Source organism: Ptychodera flava, chromosome 1, assembly GCF_041260155.1.
Source record: "Ptychodera flava strain L36383 chromosome 1, AS_Pfla_20210202, whole genome shotgun sequence".
Taxonomy (NCBI): Eukaryota; Metazoa; Hemichordata; class Enteropneusta; family Ptychoderidae; genus Ptychodera; species Ptychodera flava.
Window position 1 is genome coordinate 54,083,001 of NC_091928.1, and position 23,905 is coordinate 54,106,905.

Below are 23,905 nucleotides of genomic sequence, written 5' to 3' on the forward strand. Positions count from 1 at the left end.
TTGGAATCATCATAAAATACTTGTCTCAAAAATATGCAAATTATGATCATGTGACCTCATTAAATATTCAAAATGGCCGCCAATATATAAAATATTGTATTTTTAAACATATTTCTTTATTTTCATAGGAATTCCTCATTAATTTATCATTTTTCATCACAAAACCATTGCTTTCTATCACATCAGCATATAATGATATAATATTGTGACAAAAATTATGAAAAAACACTGATATTTTGTATAGTTTTGGCCTGCTAAGTGTAATGTAAACAAAGGCCCTGTATAAGGGTTAGATCAGTCAAAGCATAATGTAACATAACATCCAGCATCTTAAAGTGTGAAATATTTCAAATGGTAAGGATGTATTTTTGAATGACAATGAAACACTTGTCCCAAAAATATGCAAATGCTAGTCATTTGACCTAATTAAGTATTCAAAATGGCCGCCAACAATAGAATTTATCATTATTTTTACATGTTTTCCAATTTTCCAGTAAAAATAATCAATATTGTATCATATGCCAATGCTGAATCACATTTTATAGTCCCATGACCATGAACTTTGATGTAAACTTTATACATTATGATAAACTTTACACAGATTTGATAAACCTTACACAGATGTCCTTGTCCTCACTCGTAAGTGAAGAATTATACACTGTGCCCTTGAATTGGGGTCAGACAGGTCAAGTATCCTATTTTATAACATCTTACTATTGAATTCATCAAAATTTGTCCACAATAACAAGATATTTTTGAATTGTAGAATAACAATTGCCAGGAAAATATGCAAATACTGGTCACATGACCTCATTAAATATTCAAAATGGCCACCAGTATTCTAAATTTACAATGGTTTTCAAATATTTGCTTCTCTTTCTGGTGACATTCTAAAGAATTTATCACTTCCCATTACTCAATTATGTCTAAATGTATATTAGATTCTGCTTTCTACAACTGATGATTCCAAGAAAATGTTTGAACATCATTTTTATGAATCCAATACAAGCTTTTTTCAAACCACAGAGAACAGTAATGTTACAATCATTTTGCAAAACGCAGACTTTGATTATTCGAGTTTGCAAATTTCATCCAATATGCATGCAAAAACATAAGAACACACAATTCATTGTAACAAAAACAACATTATATTTTTTCTTTAGTAAAAAAAGTAAAAATAATGTAGCAACACACTATAAACCAGACCAAAAACCCTAAAAATATCACAAGGAACCATATCTGGACAAGGTGGGTTTGTGGCATGTACATCATTTGTATAATAAAATTGGGTCTTAGAACACAACACTATCAATATTGATGATATCACTGTCTTTTATCATATTCTAAGCTATGCATGTAATCTCTAAGCCTTCCTCTTTCCATATACCAACTGTAACATTGAAGAGAAAAAATGCAGAAAGACCTACAGTATATTGTCTTTTCAAAGTACAGTACTGTGTGTAAAACCTACTAAACTTTCTCATTTTGTTTCTCAATTATAAATCACATACAGTAAATCTCATTCTACCTTCAATTGCATTTTTACAATCAAACAAATTACTCTGAAGAGAACAAAAGACTATAACCCCCAAGCATTATGCTTGAAGACAAAAACAAATTGAGTATCTATACAGTACAAAAATGTCATATGATACTATTTTACTATCAAACAAATTACTCTGTACAAAATAAATACTACAGACCCCAAGCGTTATACTTGGAGACAAAAATAAATTGAGTATCTACACGGTCCTATATGTCATCTGATGCTGACATACAGTCACCGGTGGACCATCGTCCTCTGGTGAATGAATAGTTGACAGAAAACAGACTGGCTTACTATCCATCCAAGGAAGGGCCAGCTATCCTCAATAACATCATTTCCCTCTGAACGTAGGTAAGCATGTCTAGCAGAGCAGAACTAAATTTGACTGTTCCACACAGCCATGTGTCCTGTTGGTAAAGGTCTTGCTATCCTAACACTTGTATAAACGTTGTCTGTCTTCAGATGATGGGCTAAATTTAGTAAACCCTGCATAAGATCAAACATTCCTTGCCTAGCTTGCTTCACACTCCTTGCCGTCTGGTTTTAGGTTCTCTTTGCCTGAAACATAAACAAATACAAAATTTTTAAAATGTTATATATTTTGTGCAAATAAGTTTCAGTAAGATAATCCAAGTACAAAGCCATGCCTTTTTCATGGTGGCATATTCTATAAATAAGAAGAACAAAGCTTGATATGGACTAAGGAATTACTATTATCTCTCTCTCTCTCTCTCTCTCTCTCTCTCTCTCTCTCTCTCTCTCTCTCTCTCTCTCTCTCTGTCAGGGTAGTGCAAACATGTTGCAGTTACATATTGAAATACTAAAATATAAGAGTATGTAATACACTCTTGATGGAAATCTGCAAGGTATTAGCACCCATTTGTTTCGATAAAATTTATACCACAAATAATAAGTTTGTCAATGCTTACACACACTATCTGTATCCTCCTTACATTTGAACAAGTAGCTAAATAGTTCACCTTTGGCATTAGTATCCATGAATGAAAAACAATAAGATTATGAGGAATATTTATATAAAACCATATGTAATACAAAAGACAGACGGTAAGTTCCGCCTGCAATACACATCTACAGTCAGTAGGACACGTCCTACAGTAAACTTAACAATGCCCTAAATGCCCTATCTTGCATCTGTCAACGTCTGTCTTATCATCTCTGTTGTTGCTCTGTCTTTGCCTTGTTGCTTTGAGGTCTGTCATGTTTACTAATAAACATCGAGCTATGCCAAGTGTCATCATCGATTCATACATCTAACTGTGCACTGCAAGTTGTCAATTATAAAGAGGAACTAGCCTACCTTTTCTTACTCTGCGCTGCCGCGGTGCCGGATTACTTTGAACTTTGAAGGCACGGGTCGGACTTCCAGTTGCTCTACTGGCGGCTGAATTTCTTCGCCGTTGTGGTGGTCATAGGACGCCATTTTGATCGACATCGATGTCCCGTTGGTCTAATGTGCGATGTTCACTTTCTGAGCGGATTTCTACTCGGCTTCGGTCAAAACTATCCCCAAAACACCCCCGTCTTATAACGGATCAAAGTGTAGCTGTCGTCGGCCGCCATTTTTAAATTCCTGTCAACTTTCGCTAACGATCGCCGCTTAGATATCACGAACTTGATAAAGCTGTTCGTATGTGAAACAGTATGTGGTTGTTTAGAAAGTCGTATTAGGCCCCTAGCTTTCTGACTCAGTGTTATATGGCTGGCATTGCTATTCAGGCCGGGAAAGGACCTGACGTCAACGTATTGCAAAATCAGGGGTCAAAAGGTCATCTTGCGGCAGTTTAGTGCCAAACGGGGTTCAGAGGGTTAAAATCAGCATCCTCCCCTCTGACACTTCAAGGGGTACCACAACAGCTGTGTCTTCATCAGGGTCTCCTTTAGACAAGGGCACAGAAGAGGAAGGCATTGACAAGCCAAAGTCCTCGGATAGTGTGGAGCAGGATGTTATGGAAAGTGTGCCAAAATCCCTCCGACGAAAAGCACACTTGCTCCTTCAGAAAGTGAAACAGCATGACTCCGTGGATTGGAATGAGAAAGGGGAATTAACGTACGATGGCAATCCCTTACCTGGAACTCATATGGTAGACCTCATCAACGACACCTTACGTCGGAGGAAAACCTTCACTCCTAGAGGGTGGCAACAATTTGCCAAAGTGCTGTCTGACATGAATGTACCACAAGATCTGATTGGCAACAAGGAAAGATGGAACTGGATTCAGTCTCAGCGAAAATCAAAAGGATTGTTTCATCCAAGAGATGATGAAGAAAAAGGTGATCATGAAGTATTTGCCGGACAATCATCTGCTAAAAAGAAAAAGATAAGGAGGGAGATACGTCCTGTCATTTCAACTGCTGCAAGACCACGACATCGACCATCCATGACAGGGAATTGGCTCAACTTTTAAAACATCACTCTACAATTTGATGATAGTCATTCCAAAGGAGACCTCTGTCATGGAGTGTTGTCCACCTTCTCTATCCCTTGGCGATGTCCTCAAACGGGTGAGGTGCCTCTGTGCTTGCTGTTCTGGATCCATAGTCATCAAACATGAAACCTGTGACCAAATTGATGGACTTGGATCAGCAAGTCATTTTGCAAGTTTTGGAGGAGTCGATGCTGTTTACAGTGCTGCAAAAGAGAAAGGAATAAAGACCACCCGTCAGAAAGTGAGAGAATGGATGCAACATCAGGACACTTACACATTACACAAACCAGTGAGGTGGAAGTTTCCAAGGGCTAGAGTAATTGTCGGTGGAATGAATCAACAGTGGCAAGCTGATCTTGCTGATGTCAGTTCACTAGCAAAATACAATTCAGGGTTCCGATACATCCTCACCTGCATTGACATTTTATCCAAGTATGCCTGGGCCATTCCCTTGAAAGACAAACGAGGGGCCACTTTGGTGGCAGCGTTTCAACAGATTTTGAAGACTGGACGAAAACCAGAAAAACTGCAAACGGATCAAGGCAAAGAATTTGTGAACCACCTATTTCAGAAATTTCTGGAGAGTGAAGACATTCAATTTTTCACCACCGGAAATGAAACGAAAGCTTCTGTGGTTGAGCGTTTCAATCGTACCCTGAAAACTAAAATGTGGAAGTACTCTACCAGCAATAATACCCTAAACTACCTATCGGTTTTTCCTCAGCTAATGCAATCTTACAAGAAAACTTGGCATCGCAGCATCAAGAGAAAACCAGCGTCTGTCAACAAGACCAATGAGAAAGAGGTGTGGGATACTCTGTACAGTGACTATGAACAGAAAACCGTGAAATTCAAATTCAGTGTTGGAGAACAAGTGAGAATCAGCAAAACTAAACATATGTTCAAGAAAGGTTACCTGCCAAATTGGACAGAAGAAATCTTCACTGTGTCGAGAAGGATCTCCAATCGGCCACCTCTTTACAAGCTGAAAGATTTTGATGAGGAGGAATTAGAAGGTACTTTCTATGAACAAGAACTACAAAAAGTCGTCAAGAAAGAGGACAATGTCTTCAGAGTGGAAAAAATACTCAAAACAAGAAAGAGAAAGGGCAAGACTGAATATCTGGTCAAGTGGTATGGTTGGCCATCCAAATTCAATAGTTGGGTCAGGGATCTGGCAAAACTATAAGAGAAGTGACTCTGTCCGGACAGTCACAGTCTGACCCCCACTTTCATCATGGCTGAACATCCATTTTTCATGACACTACCGAGCAATGCATCCATGGACGTTTTCCCAGACAATGCAGTGACAGGCTACACTGTGAAATTACCCAAACACATTTCTCTGCAGGGCAACTGGGAAGTGGCCTTGATGGACATACACTACCCTTTCTCTTGGTACAATGTGGTCGAGGGCAGAAACTTGCTGGTGTACAAAATTCAAGACCATAGAAAAACACTTGTCAAAATACCTGCAGGTTACTACGATGATTTTGGAAGTATACTAACCACTCTGAGAAAGCAAGGTTTACCCGACAACATCCAGTTGACTTTCAACTCGGTGTCTAGGAAAGTAACCGCTAATGTGAGTGATGGTACCAGCCTCTACTTTCTACCAGGTCTGGCTGAAATCATGGGATTTATCCCAATACCATCTTAGGCAGAAGAGCGATGCACCTTTCATGTTCAGTGTTCGAAACCTCTCTTCTCTGTATGTGTATTGCGACCTTGTGGACGACCAGTTGGTGGGATATACCTTTGCACTCCTGTTGAGAATAGAAAATGTGGAAGGGATCCATGAACAGATGATCAACCGCACCTTCCACATGCCATACTTTCTTCCCCTGAGAAACCGCGAATTTGATATATCTACATAAGAGACGACATGGGTCAGAAGTGCCATTTCAAGGTGGGAAAGTGATCGTGACACTAGCCTTCAGAAGACGACGCCCTATACTATTGTAGCCTGAACCATGCCGTATAGACGTAAAATCTATGAAAGCAATCTGGCCAAATACAAGAAGTTTTACTTGGATCAGGTGGGAAATGGAGCATCGTTCCAGGGGGCAGCCGTGCAGAGAGGATACGGCTTGGGCGGTTTTTTGGAGACCTCTTCGGTGCAGCCACACCACTGCTCAAACAAGGTGCCAAAGTCTTAGGGAGACAGATGTTGAAAACGGGGCTCAACATTGCAGGTGATGCACTCAGTGGACATAACATCAAGCACTCGGCAAAACGACGGTTGGTGGAAGCCGGGAAACAGTTGATGACAGGCAGGGGTTCCAGATATTCAGTTCCCCCCGGCAGCAGTATAAAACGTAAAACTCCGAAACGAAGAGTCATTTCCTCCAAAGCCAAGCAAAAGAGAAGATCTCCTGACATTTTTGACTAACATGGCATTTCTTCACGAACACTCCTGCGAGTGTACCAAGAGTGAACTTGACTTGTTCACAGTTCCTCCAACGCAGACCAGTGTGGAAGAGGGGCAATGGGAAGAAGTGCATCCCCTGACCCACATTGTGGAATCGGGACCCATCGAATTTGTGATTTCGGGTTCAGGGAGGACTACATCGATCTTCCTCAACACTTCTTCTGATCAAGGCAAAGATTACAAAAGTTGATGGTACTAACCTCGGTGAAGATGCAGCAGTGGGTCCCGTCAACTTGTGGCTCCATTCACTGTTCAGCCAGGTGAATGTACACCTCAATGGCAAAATGATATCCAACCCTTCCCCTACGTACCTCTACCGAGCGATGTTGGAGACCTTGTTGAATTATGGTGGGAGGCCAAAGACACCCATATTGCTTCAGCCCAATTCTTCAAGGACTAACACTTGAAAATGAATGAAGTGGACCCCAAAAAAGAAGGTGGAGAAGTCAACAAGGGACTGAAAAACCGATATGCCTTCACGTCTGGCAGTCAAGTTGTCGATATGGTAGGACCCATCCATTCGGATCTCTTCTTCAGCCCAAGTATCTAATGAATGGTGTCAAATTACATCTCAAACTCAATAGAAGCAAGAATGCCTTCTCCCTAGTGAGTTCTGTAGAAAATCCAGGCTTCAAAGCCGTAGCCACCGAAGCCACACTACTGGTCAGAAAAATAAAGCTCAGTCCGTGGGTACAGCTGGGCCATGCAGAAGCTTTAAAGCAGGGACCGTCCAAGTATCCCATACATCGTTGTGTGATGAAGGTTCTGTCTATTCCTGGAGGCACCATGTCCTTCAACAAAGACCACATCTTTCTGGGACAGCTACCTAAACGTGTGGTCTTGGGTCTGGTGGACAACGATGCCTTCAACGGTTCATACAAGAAAAATCCTTTCAACTTCAAACATTACGGCATGACGTCGCTGGTCCTTAATGTGGGTGGAAAACAAGTTCCGAGCAAACCCCTGAAACTGGACTTCACCAAAGCTGGTGGTCAATCATTCATCATGGCCTACTATTCCCTGTTTACAGGGACGAATAAAATAGGCAGGGATGAAGGAATCAACATCAAACGCTATGAATACGACAATGGATACACACTGTTTGCATTTGATCTCACACCGTACTTGTCTGCCGACGGAGGACATTTGAACCTGGTCAAAGAAGGCAACCTGGGCATCGAACTGCAGTTCAGACAAGCCCTGCCAAATACTGTGAATTTACTCCTGTATAGCAAACTGGATAACATCATTGAAATCGACAGAGACCGCAACGTCTTCTTTGATTACTGAAGTTCATTCCTTGACTCCAGTGAACGATGGACACGTTAAAGTTGAAAGAGATCTTGAGTACAGATCGATACACTGCATCATCTTTTGCCGGGTGGAACCATCAGACCGATTGCCTAAGACCAGACTAAAGTCCTATCCTGCTGTCTTTGTGGCCAATGTGGACCCAAGTACTCAACCAGGGAAACACTGGGTGGCTTTCTACTTTGCCGATAGCGACCATGGGAATATTTTGATTCGTACGGACATCCACCTAACAGGACACCTTTCAAGGCATTCCTGAACAGGAACTCTCTCGACTGGATCTATAACAGAAAAAGGCTTCAGGGACCTCTTTCTTCAGTGTGTGGACAATACGTCCTTTACTATCTGCTACATCGTTTCCAGGGATGGTCAATGTCGAACATTGTGAAGCAGTTTACTGAGGACTTGACTTTTAATGACTTTCTCGTAAATGATTTCATTTAAAAATTAATTGGTGTTGATTTTGACATTTATGATGTTAACTTCTTACAGACTTGTTTGACTTAGAAGTCATATCATTACATTGTTACTAGTTCTTGTGTTGGCTTTCCTGTTGGTATTCAATAAATTTTCAAACTTGTTCAATTGGAAATACCAAGCATCTGCGTCTGATTTTTGTTTTTCTCAGAGATGAGGGGCCATAAAGGGGGAAGGGGAGGGGGGCAATTAAACATACTCATTCATCAAAATAATCATACAAAGAGTATAGAAGGACAAGTTATTGATTTTCATTTTAAACATTAACAGTAAATTTTATTTTTTCGATGTCCTTGGCAAACTTGTAATGTCCGAAAAAAAAATCATTTAGGAAGTGAAGAAAATCGAAGTGATGAATTGCTTGCAGAACCAAATTTTGAACAAACTGCGGTAATTATGTCATTGCACAAAACCATTCCGTAAACAGACAGACTGTCCAATAAAGCATCATAACATCCTTCAGGGTCTTCACTCCAGCAATAGTACTCCAAGAGATCATCAAGATCGAGTATCCGAGTGGAACATTATGATCCAGGGTGATGTAACACAGTTCAGCCATGGCAACAACAGACTTCTGCACAGACAGCATGTTGACTCGTTTGACAGCATCAGTAAATTACTTGATGATCGCTTCCCGTTGACCTGCAGGGGCATTGCCATAGTACAGGCACTCATGGTCTCTCTGAGATGGGTAATCTTCCTTGCATCCCTCACAGTTTTGATTGACGATGGCATTGACTTGGTCCAGAATGAGCTTGGCATAGACATATTTGGCCACTCTCCTTGCCACTTTCCTGTCCAAGTCATTTGGCATATCGCTGAAGGAAGGCTCTGAAAAAAGGACAAAAGACGGGTCTGTGAGTTCCAAGTCAATTGCATGTCAGTGTCTTGGCAGCTTCATCGATACTCTGCACAATACATTTCACTCGATTCCACTGATCCAAAGTCAAATTGATTCCCTTCTTTCTTGGTATCAGTTCTCCAGTGCCAGGTTTTTTTGAAGAATTCACGTATTCCAAAGTACACGTTTCCCTTGTACATCTGCACACTCACAATCCGAGCTGATGTCTCTGTGTAAAGCAGAAGAAATATGCATTTTCTCTCACCCGCTTGACTACTTGCATCAGGCTTGGAAGGTTGAGGGACCAAGGCAGCAACTGATGACTGACTGGAGTGAGTCTGATCAGGCATGGGCACTTCCTGAGTAGGCTCTGGCAAGTCGGGCTCTTCCTTCCAGGAACATCAGCAAACCTCTCATCTTGGTCAGAGACTGTTGGCATTGTCCAGACGCTGGTGTTGGTCTTTACATTAAAGTAATACGGACGTTCAGCCTTCACTGAATAACACTTGCACCATCCCTCTTCAAGTAGTCTTGGTGATAGTATAGGAGTAGCCATAGCTTGAATAGTTGAGTTGTTGTTGTTGTTTGGATGAATGCCTGAGCAGAATTGGCCCTCAGCTGGCCCTCTTGCTACTTATATACTCTTGTTTTGCATATATTAACCAGTTAACCAATCAGGAAAGGGTATGGCCATCCCAATATCCTTTGCGGTATTTAAACTGACCAATGAGAGGGACTCGCTAATTTCATTTGCATACTAGGGGGGTCTTTTCTAAGGTCATGACCTCCATATAACACCCTAGAAGCATGACAGTTCTCAACTCTCGCGCTACACGAGAGGACACAAATCTCGCGAGATGTGTGGACTATACCACAGCCATTACTACTCAGCACCTGCAATTGGTAAGCTTGCATTGCAGAACACACCTCTTAATAAAATTACTCAAAATATTTCCGTACAAATTCTCCACAACAACTTACTTTTGGAATATTTGTATTGAAGACATAAAGTGAAAGCTATGTTAAATATTTCAGTTCAAAATTCTGTTTGGAAATACAGAAAATAGCCCCGATACGAATTTTTGACATGACTCGTGTGTTGTGATGTTGACAAATCACCGTCAATTGTCATGCACTTCTTAATAATAATAATAATAAAATAATAATAATAATAATAATAACAATAATATTTAATTCTTAAAAAACGCACTCAACAAACGTCTCAGTGAGCTGAAAACAAGTATTTAAAAAATATGAAAGCAGATAAAAACTCAAAAAACTACAATTACAAGTAAAACTTAGTGAAACGGTGGGTCTTCAAAGAACGTTTAAAAGAAGTTACATTTCTGGCACAACGAATTTCTGAAGTCAGTGCATCCCACAGCAAAGGAGCACATACCGAAAATGCTCTCTGACCATAGGAATTATTAAAACAGCCACGTGGAGAAGTCACACGCAATTTCTCAGAAGATCGCAGATTTCATGTCGGTACATACAGATCAATTAAATCTTTCAGATAAAGCGATGCATCACCTCTAACAATCTTAAAAGTAGTCAATAAAATTTTGAAATGTATACGAGCTTTCACAGGTAACCAGTGTAAATCGATGAAAACAGGAATGATATGGTCATATTTGCATGTATCTGTGACAAGACGGGCTGCTGCAGTTTGAACAGACTGCAGACGGATCAGTCGGTCATTTGAAATGCCATAGAACAAACTGTTACATAGTCGAGTCTAGAGGTGACGAATGAATGGATGAGTTTCTCAGTAGTGGACTTGTTGAGTAATTTACAAATTTTACCGAATCTTGATAAAGAGAAATATGTATTCCTACAAAACTGACTGATATGTTCACACATGAAACCATTCCTGTTGAGAATAACACCAAGATTCCGTACGAAAGGAGAGGGAGTGATATTAAGTTCACAAATCCTGAGGCTATTCAGTTCTGGCATATCGTATTTCAAGCGTGATGAAAAATGAATAACTTCAGTCTTGTTATCATTCAACAACAGCATATTACTTCTCAGCCATCCGCGAATATTATCAACACACGTTTCGATACCGGCCAATTATTAAATTTCATCATTTTCAAACTCTAGAGAAGTAGCATTAACAGCTTTGAATATTTTTGGCGCAGAATATCGGTTGTAAATGCGAGAAATAACCGATATTAGTTTTGAGGGTAATATAAACAATGCAGTTTGATCGTTTTGTCACGCTTGAGTGACGATTGAAATTAGCGAGTCAAAACCTTGAACAAATTTCAATATTTGGTGATATTTAGACATTACACATCATCTTGGTGTTTCTTTCTGCTTAGAGAATACTACGATTTCATTGCTACCCCAGGACGACCCACTCTCAACAGCAATTCTATCACCGTTTGTGGTCACTGCAATGTAGTAGGGTCTGAACACTTCACCTTGGAATAGATGATATCTCCGTGTGCCATCTCCGCTCAACATAGAAATCCTAGCATTGACTCCATCACAAACATAGACATGATCAGCGACATCAACAGCAATGCTGTATGGGAGAGACAGCTGACCATCGCTATGACTGTGGTGACCATATTTGTACTGGAAATTGAACTGAACATCAAAACACTTGATGTAGTGATTCTCACAGTCAGACACCATGATGACATCCCTACTGTTGACAGTGATAAAGCCGAGGTTGTAGAATCGTGTCTTACCGCTACCAAGACATTCTGCAATGTACTGTCCAGCCTGGCTGTACTTCAGGACACGGTGACCTTTGACCTCTGTAACAATAACAAACCCCTTCACAAGAGCTATGCACCGGGGATCTGAGTCTGTAGGTAGGGTAATTAATCTGATAACTTTATCATTTTGATCACAAACAACTATTTGCACATTACTGTCATCAAGGATGAAATAAAGGTTGTCAAGAGAGACAGCTATGGCCCGTGGCTTGAATGGCTTGGCAAACTGACCACTGAAACTACCCAACTCCTTTTCACAGGTGTAATCTTCTTTCAGTATGTGTACGATATTGTTGCCACTGTCACACACCAAAGTTTATCATTATGGAATGCCAGACCTCTCACACCATTGAACATCTGTCCTTGATGACCCTTTAGAGTTCTTCTTGACCACTTTCTGAAAGGTCAAAGGTCAATATAGGATCAGCAAAACATGAAATATACCTACAGTTTACAATTGGCTGTACTTAATTTTGTATATCTTGGAAGTAAAAAAGATATAGACACAAATGAAAGTAAAATACAAAGTCAATTAACAAACCAAACGTTTTAGTGCATTAACATCATCATATCTTAAATTTTGATATCTTATTACCATGGCAACACAAGTGTTTGTTTGGTCAACATTTTGTTGTTTTTGGTTCAAAAATTAGAATTTGGTATAACTTCTGAGTTTCCTTTGTTTTTATGAAAATTCTTTACAGAACAGTTTTGATTATTGCAAGCATATTGATTGTCAGTACATTATGAATTCAAGAATAAAATATAATGACAAAATGTATTTTTTCCGTGAAAATGACGTTTCTGCAAGTACGCTAGTGGAAACAAAGAAAGAACTTTCTACCATTTATAATAAATCCGTCATTTTACAATATGAATAACATCATGTCCGTAAATCTTGCAATGCTTGTTGTTGTGTTACTAAAATGTGATACATTTATGGATGTTTATGTTGTCATAGCAAAACTTGTGGACCAATGTTAAAATATTTAACTGAATTGTGCTGTCTTTATCAGTAATGTTTATTTAAAATTCTCTAACAATACAAGTACAAAATTACAGAGGACAGTGGACGATGCGCTATAATAATGAGGACAATGCCCATTTTCTGTGTGTTATTTATTTATTGAAGGATAATTTTAATTTTTAGCCCTATGGACCCTGTTGGGTCCAAACGACTAATTTGATGGTGCGTCGTATGCCGTATACAGTGTGCCGTATGCCGTGGATAGGGGTATCTCAGAAATGCTTAAGTAACGTTTTCTGAAATTAGGTTTGATGGTAACTCGGGCAAATATCTGAAAGCCTGAAATTAGGTTTGATTGTAACTCGGGCAAATATTTGAAAGTCTTGTTTACCTTTTTTGATTGAATCATTTTAAAGTCACTTTTTTAGCTTTTTTGTGAAAATCGGTTTTTTCAAATTGTCCTCAAAACCACTGATTTGATCATTTGATGTTGGCATGGGTGTTCGTTTAGTTGAAACGCCGTCAGAAATGTTCAAACTTTGGTGATGCATGCCTTGTATTATTTTTAGATAATACTTTTACCCATTTTGTGTGTCTGTCTTTCTGTCTGTCTGTCTGTCCATCTAATTGTCTTTCTCAAGAACAGCTGTTAGGATTGGAATGAAATCTCGTAATTAAAGTACATTCTGACTTGTTATGTATATGGAAGATACTATGATAAAATATTAATGATATTTGTTTAGCATTTTTACATTCAGCTAGTTACTAATTTGCATATTTCACAAACTTTCCCAATTACTGAATTAGCAGCAACAGAAGACTGGAAGGACTTATTAGCAAAGTTTATGAAACTTACTATGGACAAGACAATGATACAATTATGGAACACATTTTGTATTTTCTTGTCAGCTAATTGATAATATGCATTTTTAATGAACATTTCAAATTGGGCATATTAAACTGGAAGACCAAAACTGATGAAAGTTGCTATTTAAGATTACTAGTAATTTGTCAAACTTTTCAAAATTAATGATAACTGGAAGTACTTGGCCAAAGTTGATGACCGTGCTACAGGTACGTAAATTGATAGGAAAGTTAAACAATAGTAGTGAATGACATTGTTGAATTATTGTGTCATCAGATATCTAATTTCCATATTTAATGATCTTTCACAGTTTCGTATAAAGCTTGAAGTTCCTGACCAATGACAGTAAGTGATGTTACAATTACAGTAGTCAAAGAAATTAAGTACTTTCGTTTCATTTCAACTAATCATATATTCTTTTATGTTGGAATTAATCTGTGTTGAAATTTTTTTCACGGTAGCCCAAAACGATTTCAACGAAGTTCCAAACTTTGGCAAGTTCCAATTTACAAACAACTGCGAGATATACTGAAACACATGAGCATTTTCAGTTCATATTGTGTTGCAGTTTGTGTTTAATTAAGCAAAATAGTAATATACTAGTGCTAAAAAGACACCTGTGTCCTCAACAAGCATACAAAATTAATTCTTAAACGTAGAGTGTTTACAATTAACAGTATTACTTACCAGATTTACTTCCAGTAGTTGCTGTACCACCAGACATCTTAGAGGCCACTGAACCACTAGGCATCTCTTCACCACCAGTAACTGACCTCCTCTGCTCCCTTTTACTTCCAGTAGTTGCTGTACCACCAGACATCTTAGAGGACACTGGACCACTAAGCATCTCTTCACTACCAGTAACTGACCTCCTCTGTTCCTGTTTACTTCCAGTAGTTGCTACACCACCAGACATCTTAGAGGACACTGAACCACTAGGCATCTCTTCACCACCAGTACTAACTGATCTCCTCTGTTCCTGTTTACTTCCAGTAGTTGCTGTACCACTAGACATCTTAGAGGACACTGGACCACTAAGCATCTCTTCACTACCAGTTACTGACCTCCTCTGCTCCCTTTTACTTCCAGTAGTTGCTGTACCACCAGACATCTTAGAGGACACTGGACCACTAGGCATCTCTTCACCACCAGTGCCGACTGATCTCCTCTGCTCATGTTTACTTTCAGGCATAGCTTTACTACCATCAGATTTCTCTTTACGTTCAAATACACGCTTGGAGACCTTGCTGAAATTGTCAACAGAGTATTTCCCCACTGTAGATGGATAAGAAATATCTACATTAACATTAAGTTCTGTACTATGATTTTGACACACACGGAATTGATATTTATCGTGTTACGAATTTGGAATTTCTTTTCCCAGCAAATGTTAAAAAGAACTTACCCTGCAATGTAAGATGTTCTGTCTCAACTCATTGGTTTGTTGTATTGAAATAATTTTCTCACATCTCTCTTATACTTGCAAAACTTACAGTCAAATACATTAGTGTTATTTATTGTACACAAACCATTGGTATCAATGACCTTCTTTGATTAATATCATTCTCTGTCTCACTCACTCACATCAATGTGGTTTGACATGTAACATAAAGGGTTAATTCTCCCATCTGTAGCTTTCAACAAGTTATAAACTCATTATTTTTCAATGTATTTCAGTCCAATTAAGCAGAGAAATAGGAAATCATTCTTGATCCAACAATTCTGTCAGGGGAATTACTCAGACAAATTACAGAATCTCATAAGTGATCGCAGTCCCAAAAAATCCAATGACTGGTCTTTTTCTCCATCAATGACAATTCCCAAACTATGATCTATTCCTCTGATCTTCCATTGAAACTCCAATTACTAAAACTCATTTTAGATCCCTTTAATGTATGTGGCAAAGTCTTTAGGCATTATCATATATTTGATCAAATAACTGTGTATAAATGTACCGGTATTTTTAACCCAGTCAAAGCCAGTACTCAAATTTATAGGATTTGCACATTACAAAATGAAACAAGTAGGCTAAATAAATATTATGCACTGTGCATGTTCACTGGCTATCATAATACAATTGCTTCACCTCTACAACCAAATGAACAGATATTAATTATCAATAGCAATTATAGCAATACAAAAAAGTATTACCTTTCTGATAATCTTTTCCTATGGTAACAAGAGTTTCTTCATGGACACTCTTTTCTACAGCAAGTGCTTTAAGTAATGTTGTGCCTTTTCTAATGCCTCCTCCAAGCGTCTGTGCTCGTGTTGGTGTGGCTGTCTCAATCTCACTTCCCTCCCTGACAGTCATTTCAGGTTGTGTTGGTGTGGCTGTCTCCATCTCATTTCCCTCCCTGACAGTCATCTCAGGTTGTGTTGGTGCGGTTGTCTCCATCTCACTTTCTTCCCTGACAGTCATCTCAGGTTGTGTTGGTTTGGCTGTCTCAATCTCACTTCCTCTCTGACAGTCATCACAGGTTGTGTTTCTTTGGCTGTCTCCATCTCACTTCCTTCCCTGACAGTAATCTCAGGTTGTGTTGGTGTGGCTGTCTCCATCTCACTTCCCTCCCTGACAGTCATCTCAGCTTGTGTTGAAGTGGCTGTCTCCATCTCACTTCCATCCCTGACAGTCATCACAGGTTGCATTGATGTGGCTATCTGTATCTCACTTCCCTCCCAGCCAGTCATCTCAGGTTGTGTTGGTGTGGCTCTCTCTATCTCACTTCCCTCCCTGACAGTCATCTCAGGTTGTGTTGGGGCGGCCGTTTCCATCTTACTTTCCTCCCTGACAGTCATCTCAGGTTGCGTTGGTGTGGCTGTCTCCATCTCACTTCCCTCCCTGACAGTCATTTCAGGTTGTGTTGGTGTGGCTGTCTCCATCTCACTTCCATCCCTGCCAGTCATCTCAGGTTTTGGCTTTGATGTGGCTTTCTCCATTTCACTTCTATCCCTAACAGTCTCAAGTTGATTTGGTGTGGCTGTCTCCATTTCACTTTCATCCCTGACAATCATTTCAGATTGTGCTGGTGTGAATGTCTCCATCTCACTTCTCTCCCTGACTGTCATCTCAGGTTGTGTTGTTATGGCTATCTCCATCTCACTTCCCTCCAAGACAGTCATCTCAGGTTGTGTTGGTGCGGCTGTCTCCATCTTATGTTCCTCCCTGACAGTCATCTCAGGTTGTGTTGGTTTGGCTGTCTCCATCTCACTTCTATCCCTGCCAGTCATCTCAGGTTTTGGCTTTGATGTGGCTTTCTCCATTTCACTTCTATCCCTAACAGTCTCAAGTTGTGTTGGTGTGGCTGTCTCCATTTCACTTTCATCCCTGACAATCATCTCAGATTGTGCTAGTGTGAGTGTCTCCATCTCACTTCTATCCCTGACTGTCATCTCAGGTTGTGTTGTTATGGCTATCTCCATCTCACTTCCCTCCCTGACAGTCATCTCAGGTTGTGATGGGTGGCTGTCTCCATCTTACTTTCCTTCCTGACAGTCATCTCAGGTTGCTTTGATGTGGCTATCTTCATCTCACTTCCCTCCCTGCCAGTCATCTCAGGTTGTGTTTGTTTGGCTGTCTCCATCTCACTTCCCTCCGTGACAGTCATCTCAGGTTGTGTTGGTGTGGCTATCTCCATCTTACTTTCCTCCCTGACAGTCATCTCAGGTTGTGTTTGTGCGGCTGTCTCCATCTTATGTTCCTCCCTGACAGTCATCTCAGGTTGCATTGGTGTGGCTGTCTCCATCTCACTTCTATCCCTGCCAGTCATCTCAGGTTTGGCTTTGATGTGGCTTTCTCCATTTCACTTCTATCCCTAACAGTCTCAAGTTGTGTTGGTGTGGCTGTCTCCATTTCACTTTCATCCCTGACAATCATCTCAGATTGTGCTAGTGTGAGTGTCTCCATCTCACTTCTATCCCTGACTGTAATCTCAGGTTGTGCTGTTATGGCTATCTCCATCTCACTTCCCTCCCTGACAGTCATCTCAGGTTGTGTTGGTGTGGCTGTCTCCATCTTACTTTCCTTCCTGACAGTCATCTCAGGTTGCTTTGATGTGGCTATCTTCATCTCACTTCCCTCCCTGCCAGTCATCTCAGGTTGTGTTTGTTTGGCTGTCTCCATCTCACTTCCCTCCCTGACAGTCATCTCAGGTTGTGTTGGTGCGGCTGTCTCCATCTTACTTTCCTCCCTGACAGTCATCTCAGGTTGTGTTTGTGCGGCTGTCTCCATCTTACGTTCCTCCCTGACAGTCATCTCAGGTTGCATTGGTGTGGCTGTCTCCATCTTACTTCCCTCCCTGTCAGTCATCTCAGGTTTTGGCTTTGATGTGGCTTTCTCCATTTCACTTCTATCCCTAACAGTCTCAAGTTGTGTTGGTGTGGCTGTCTCCATTTCACTTTCATCCCTGACAATCATCTCAGATTGTGCTAGTGTGAGTGTCTCCATCTCACTTCTATCCCTGACTGTCATCTCAGGTTGTGTTGTTATGGCTATCTCCATCTCACTTCCCTCCCCGATAGCGATTTCAGGTTTGTTTGTTTGGCTGTCTCAATCTTACTTTTCTCCCTGACTGTCATCTCAGGTTGTGTTGGGGCGGCTGTCTCCATCTTACTTTCCTTCCTGACAGTCATCACAGGTTGCGTTAATGTGGTTATTTTCATCTCACTTCCCTCCCTGCCAGTCATCTCAGGTTGTGTTTGTTTGGCTCGCTCCATCTTACTTCCCTCCCTGACAGTCATCTCAGGTTGTGCTGGTGCGGCTGTCTCCATCTTACTTTCCTCCCTGACAGTCATCTCAGGTTGTGTTTGTGCGGCTGTCTCCATTTCACTTCTATCCCTGACAGTCTCAAGATATGTTGGTGTGAGTGTCTCCATCTTACTTCTATCCCTGACAGTCATCTCAGGTTGTGTTGTTATTGCTGTCCCCATCTCACTTTTCTCCCTGACATTTGTACTTTGCTGCATTGTTTTGTCTTCCTCGATGTCAGGGTTTTTTTTTTCAATCTGAGCATCATCCGGGGTAGTGCCAATGTCAATGACATCTGAAACAGGTTTAAAGAACAGATATGACAGTCTATAGTATTTTTTTCTGAATTATAAAGGGCCAGTGTCTGAAACCTTTGGCAATGTTTTGTATTGAACGTTATTACAAGTTGTTGAAACACCCCTACTATTTAGCTGTCAATTAATCAGTATCTATTCATGTGATACAGATTAACAGTGGCTTTGAGTGACCTAAATAATCAACAGGTACATTTATGTGACACTTTGTGTTGATTCAATGCTGGATAAATCATGGTCTGAAAGCTTTGTCTTTACTTCAGGTTCTTTCACATATCTTCAATAAGAATTCACTTTGCAGTATCCTCGATTCAAAACATCATATCTAATTCTTAGTTTTATGGTCCTTTTTATCATGGATTGTAGGACAGATTCAAAAGGCCTTACCTTTTATTCTCATTTCACCCTTTACTCGTTGTTCCAACACAGACTGTATCTCTTCCAGACCTGACAGTTTTGCCTTTAGATCACTGATGATCCTTTCCTTCTTTTCCAGTTCAGATGAGAGTTTTTCACACATAGACTCAATGCCAACACGTTTGGTCAATTCCTTTTCAGTTTTGTTTATTGTCTTACTTAATTTTCTAATTTGCTCTACGAAACTAGCCTTTCCATGCCCAGCTCCATTCAGCTGATGCTTTAGAACTGACTGTTGAAGATCTTTTTCACTTTTTTGTGCTAACAGCTGCTTAACCATGTACTCTGTGATTTGGACCTGGCTAAATTGACATGGAAGTAAACTTCTAGCAAGTAAACTGACATTTTCACCTGATACTGGGAGAGTTAGAACTTTAGTGCCATCTCTGGTGAGCTGTACTTCCATTTCTGAAATGAAGGTAAATAAGTTCATTTTTAAGACTGACAATCAAGGTAGTTGTTTGCTAGAGGAAAAAAATCACTGATCTGAATGAAGGCTGTCTTTTGCTAGTAGTGATTGCATTTATGGAATTTAAGCAAGTAGTGATTACTTTATGGAAATGTAAAAGTAATACATACTCCTATACACCGTATTCAGAAACAAATTGTTGTCTAATATGTCTTCAAAAAAGAGACTAAAAATTTGTTGCATAAACCAAGCAACCTGAGACTCTTCTTGATGTTGAATATGAAATGACATTCTGTTCAATGCCAGCATGTACTTTCCTGTTAATGCAGTTTAGCAGAAATACTTTCTGTTTCAGTCACTGAGCTGTAATTTTCATGTCAACAGTTTCATAATCACACTTATGGACACATTTGAAGTAATTAAAACTGCTGTCTACCGGGTACACTCATGAAAGGAATTCAAATCATAAAATAATATTTCCTGTCAAATCTATATAAAGCTATCATGACACAGCACACATCGTATTTGTGACTGACATTTCTTGTTATTGAAAACTGAAAATGTACACAGAGATTTCCCAATAATTCAGATTATGATGAAAGCTGATGTCATGGCGACTAATCTCTCCTCTGGTAATAGTAAGAAATTTTGGAATTCTGTTAATAGTAAAAAAAATCACGTCTTGACCAAATAATATTAATGGTTGCTCAGGTGATGAAGACATTGTTGAAATGTGGCGTAACCATTATTGTGACATTTATAACTCTGTAAACAATACTAAGGATAAGAAATTTGTATTTGATGCTATTGAAAACTGTTCTTTGGGAGATAATTTCACTATCTTCCCTGGTGATATACGTGATGCTATTGCCAACCTCCAGGCTAACAAAAGACCTGGTTCTGACTTTCGTTCATCCGAACACTTTATGTATGCCAGCAGTAAAGTTTCAGCTTTGCTCAGTATGTGCTTTACGGCCACGTTTGTTCATGTAGTTTGCTGCGAAAGACTTTCGAACATTATTCTAGTTCCTATTACCAAAGATAAAAATGGTGACATAACTGAAAAGAACAACTATCGTCCTATTACTCTTTGTACTGTTGCTTCTAATATTCTCGAGTTAGCAATATTGCGTCATATTGAATCATATCTAAGGACGACAGATTACCAGTTTGGTTTCAAATCAGGTCACTCCACTGATATGTGTGTTTTTATTTTGAAGGAAATAATTCATTATTACAGAAGTCAATGTATTTATTACCTTCATGGATGCCTCTAAGGCTTTTGACAGAGTTAATCATTGGACACTTTTCAAAAAGTTAATTCAACGTAATATTCCTGTTTTCATAATTAGATTCCTTGTTTGTCGGTATAGAACTCAAGTCATTGCTATTCGTTGGGATGCTCGTACATCGAATAGTTTTACTGTGACAAATGGTGTCAAGCAAGGTGGTATACTGTCACCTAAGCTTTTAATATTTATGTGGATGACTTGAGTGTACTCTTAACAAATTCGAATACAGGCTGCAATATCGGTGGTGTTTTTGTAAATCACTTAATGTATGCAGATGATATCTGCTTAATTAGTCCTTCTGCAAAAGGTACACAGAAATTGATAGATGTTTGCACTTGCTATGGTGGTATACATGACATCATTTTTAATAGCAAAAAGACTAACTGCATGTGTATTTTTCCTAATCACAGTAAGATGTGTAAAATTCCTTCTGTGTATCTCAACGGTGTTAAATTAGAAGTTGTTGCTGAGAAAAAATACCTTGGTTTTGTCTTATCTGATCGCTCTAGAGATGATGATGACATCGAGCGACAGACGAGATATCTTTACATTTCAGCAAATATGTTGATGAGAAATTTGTGTAAGTGTACGTTTCATGTTAAACGTGTTCTATTTAAAGCCTATTGTTACCAGCTATATGGAGGACCACTCTGGAGTAATTACTCTCTGGCTGTTATGCGTAAATTGAAAGTTGCATACAACAATGCTGCACGACTCTTATTAGGTTATGAAAAAGGAGTAGTGCGAGTTCAATGTTTGTATCTAATAGTATCAATAATTTTGACGCTCAAATGCGTAAGCAGATTTATGGTTTGAGACAGCGACTTTTAACAGTAGTAATACAACTGCACGTATATGTGACTTATTGTACTTTACATCTGATATAGTTAAGGTTTCGAATGAGCTTCTTTTTGTTTAACTGATTGTCTTTATTTTCAACAAATATGCAAGAGAGCAATTAATTCTTCAAAGAGTCTGTAATAACCTTTCACAGGATTTATATGGACTTTTAGTCCGAAATAATAATAATAATAATAATAATAATAATAATAATAATAATAAACCTTCAGAATCAAATAATATACACTTTTAGTATAACCTTGTGAAACGTTTAATAATTTCATTTCACTTAAATTAGTTGACAGATTTCTTGGCAAAAATCCAGGATGCAATTCACCACAAGTGACCTTTTAGTGAAACTTTACATTTGCCAACAATACTTGTAGGTAATGCTGACTTAACCTCTTTGGATTAGTCACAATAGCTGTAATTGTTACCTTGAGTATCCATGACCTGAGTTGCTGCATCAGTCAAGAGATACCTTGTAACACCCAGTAGTGATAAAACATTCTGTTTACAGGAGAGGATATTTTGAACCGTGTCTGTATTTGTTGTCAGTACTTGCAGCATATCACACTGCCTTCCTTTCAGTCTGATACACTTCTCAGCTTTGAACATAGTCTGTACAGTAGTCTCAGTGGATGACTTAATTTCCAGTGCTGGGTCAGTCTCAAGAAGCAGCAACTTTGATGGACCCTTTTCTGCATCAAAAATAATTATGAAAATGACTAAGGTTGCAACTCGTTTGAATAGAATGATAAATCACTTTAAAGTGACAAAGTTGCATTCCCCTTGATTTTGTTATTTTCGTTGGAATGTGACAAGACAATGTATTATTTTGGCCCTTGATGACAATATGACAATATGACTTTTTGTTACGAAGTAAGCTCTATGCATCATAATTTACAGTATCAATTAATACATTATGTGTGTGAAGGTGCAATGACATTTTAAATTAGAAAAAAATCGTATGCTGGTTATGTCATGTTTGATGAATAGCTTTTATTGATTTTTTTCACTAATTCAAAATGCTGAATCATTCTATCATGTCAAAGGTAAAACCTGTAATGTTAGTACCTACCCTGTTTACGATCATCCTCACAAATGTCTGTGTCATTGTCTTCAACATGACCAGTTTCTTCAGCCTTCTAAAACATAAAGATTATTTTTTGTACATTTGCATGCAAAACTTTGTCATGCTTGCTTATTAGTCCCTGCAGACAACGTTCAGGGGACCAATGTTATCTGTTCCGTCCATCTGTCTGTCCACGCAGATATCTCTGACATGCATCAGCCTATTCCTCTCAAACTTTGTACAAGGATAATGCACTATGAAACAGATATGGTTGTCCATTGTTTTCGGTGTGATATGCATAATTAGTGTTAATTTGCATAATTAGTGATTTTTGAAAAAGCTCTGTTTCAAGAGAGGCAGCGCCAAATTTGGCGAAACGCACACCGTGTTGTTCGGTCGCGCACAGAATTGCAACATCTAAGTCGGTTACTGTGACCAACTCTTTTGGGTTGGAAGCAGGCCGACTGGTTTTGTGTGAGGCCTATCAGCTAGGCGATGTTGCCGTGAGTGTGTGGGGGTTCGAATCTCGTTTGGGTTATAGTAAATTTAGATTTCTTTAACCTGAGTGGACAGTATTGCTGGTGGATATTTACTGTCCCCGAGTCTGTCTGATAGCTCAGTAAAAAGCTTCGTGCTTTTCCGATTACTATATGTGTGTACTGTGTGTGTGTGTACTGTGTCTGTGTGTCGTCTGCTCCACGCACACCGCGTTGTTCGGTCGCGCACAGAATTGCAACATCTAAGTCGGTTACTGTGACCAACTCTTTTGGGTTGGAAGCAGTGGCCGACTGGTTTTGTGTGAGGCCTATCAGCTAGGCGATGTTGCCGTGAGTGTGTGGGGGTTCGAATCCCGTTTGGGTTATAGTAAATTTAGATTGTACAGATAGTGGTCACACAGAACTCCAATAGCACACAATGACATTATCTGTATTTTGTCAATAACTTGCTATTTTGCATGTTTTAACAATTTCGATAATTTCAGTAATATGTCAAGAAATACTGACTCTAATTGGATTTTTTAGTAGGGTGATATGTCTAGAATACTGCAACTCCACAAATACTGCAATAAACATGATAAAACTTGGTACAGAATTAGAACACAGGCCCATAATAGTGTACGGTACAAAGACATTGAGAATTATCGTGGTAATTAATCGCTCATTTGCATATTCAATGAACTTTCCTACTAAGTGT

General features: G+C 39.3%; 2 protein-coding genes and 1 long non-coding RNA gene across 3 annotated transcripts in view; all 3 read right to left on the minus strand.

Moving 5' to 3' along the window:
- LOC139141039 (snaclec macrovipecetin subunit beta-like) overlaps positions 1 to 23,905 on the minus strand; it is a 115,402-nt gene that overhangs the window by 43,659 nt on the left and 47,838 nt on the right. The gene's annotated exons all lie outside the window — the stretch shown is intronic.
- Positions 965 to 4,648, minus strand: LOC139141011 (uncharacterized). The gene is made up of 2 exons (XR_011554116.1): positions 2,865 to 4,648; positions 965 to 2,104 (listed from the first exon to the last, which is right to left on the minus strand). It is a non-coding gene; the product is annotated as an uncharacterized lncRNA (long non-coding RNA).
- On the minus strand, positions 18,109 to 22,844 carry LOC139147609 (CAP-Gly domain-containing linker protein 1-like). Its single transcript, XM_070718792.1, has 4 exons — positions 22,718 to 22,844; positions 22,074 to 22,337; positions 19,066 to 19,503; positions 18,109 to 18,659 (listed from the first exon to the last, which is right to left on the minus strand). The coding sequence occupies exons 2-4, from the start codon at positions 22,252 to 22,254 to the stop codon at positions 18,109 to 18,111; spliced, it is 1,170 nt and encodes a 389-aa protein (XP_070574893.1). The 5' UTR covers positions 22,255 to 22,337; positions 22,718 to 22,844.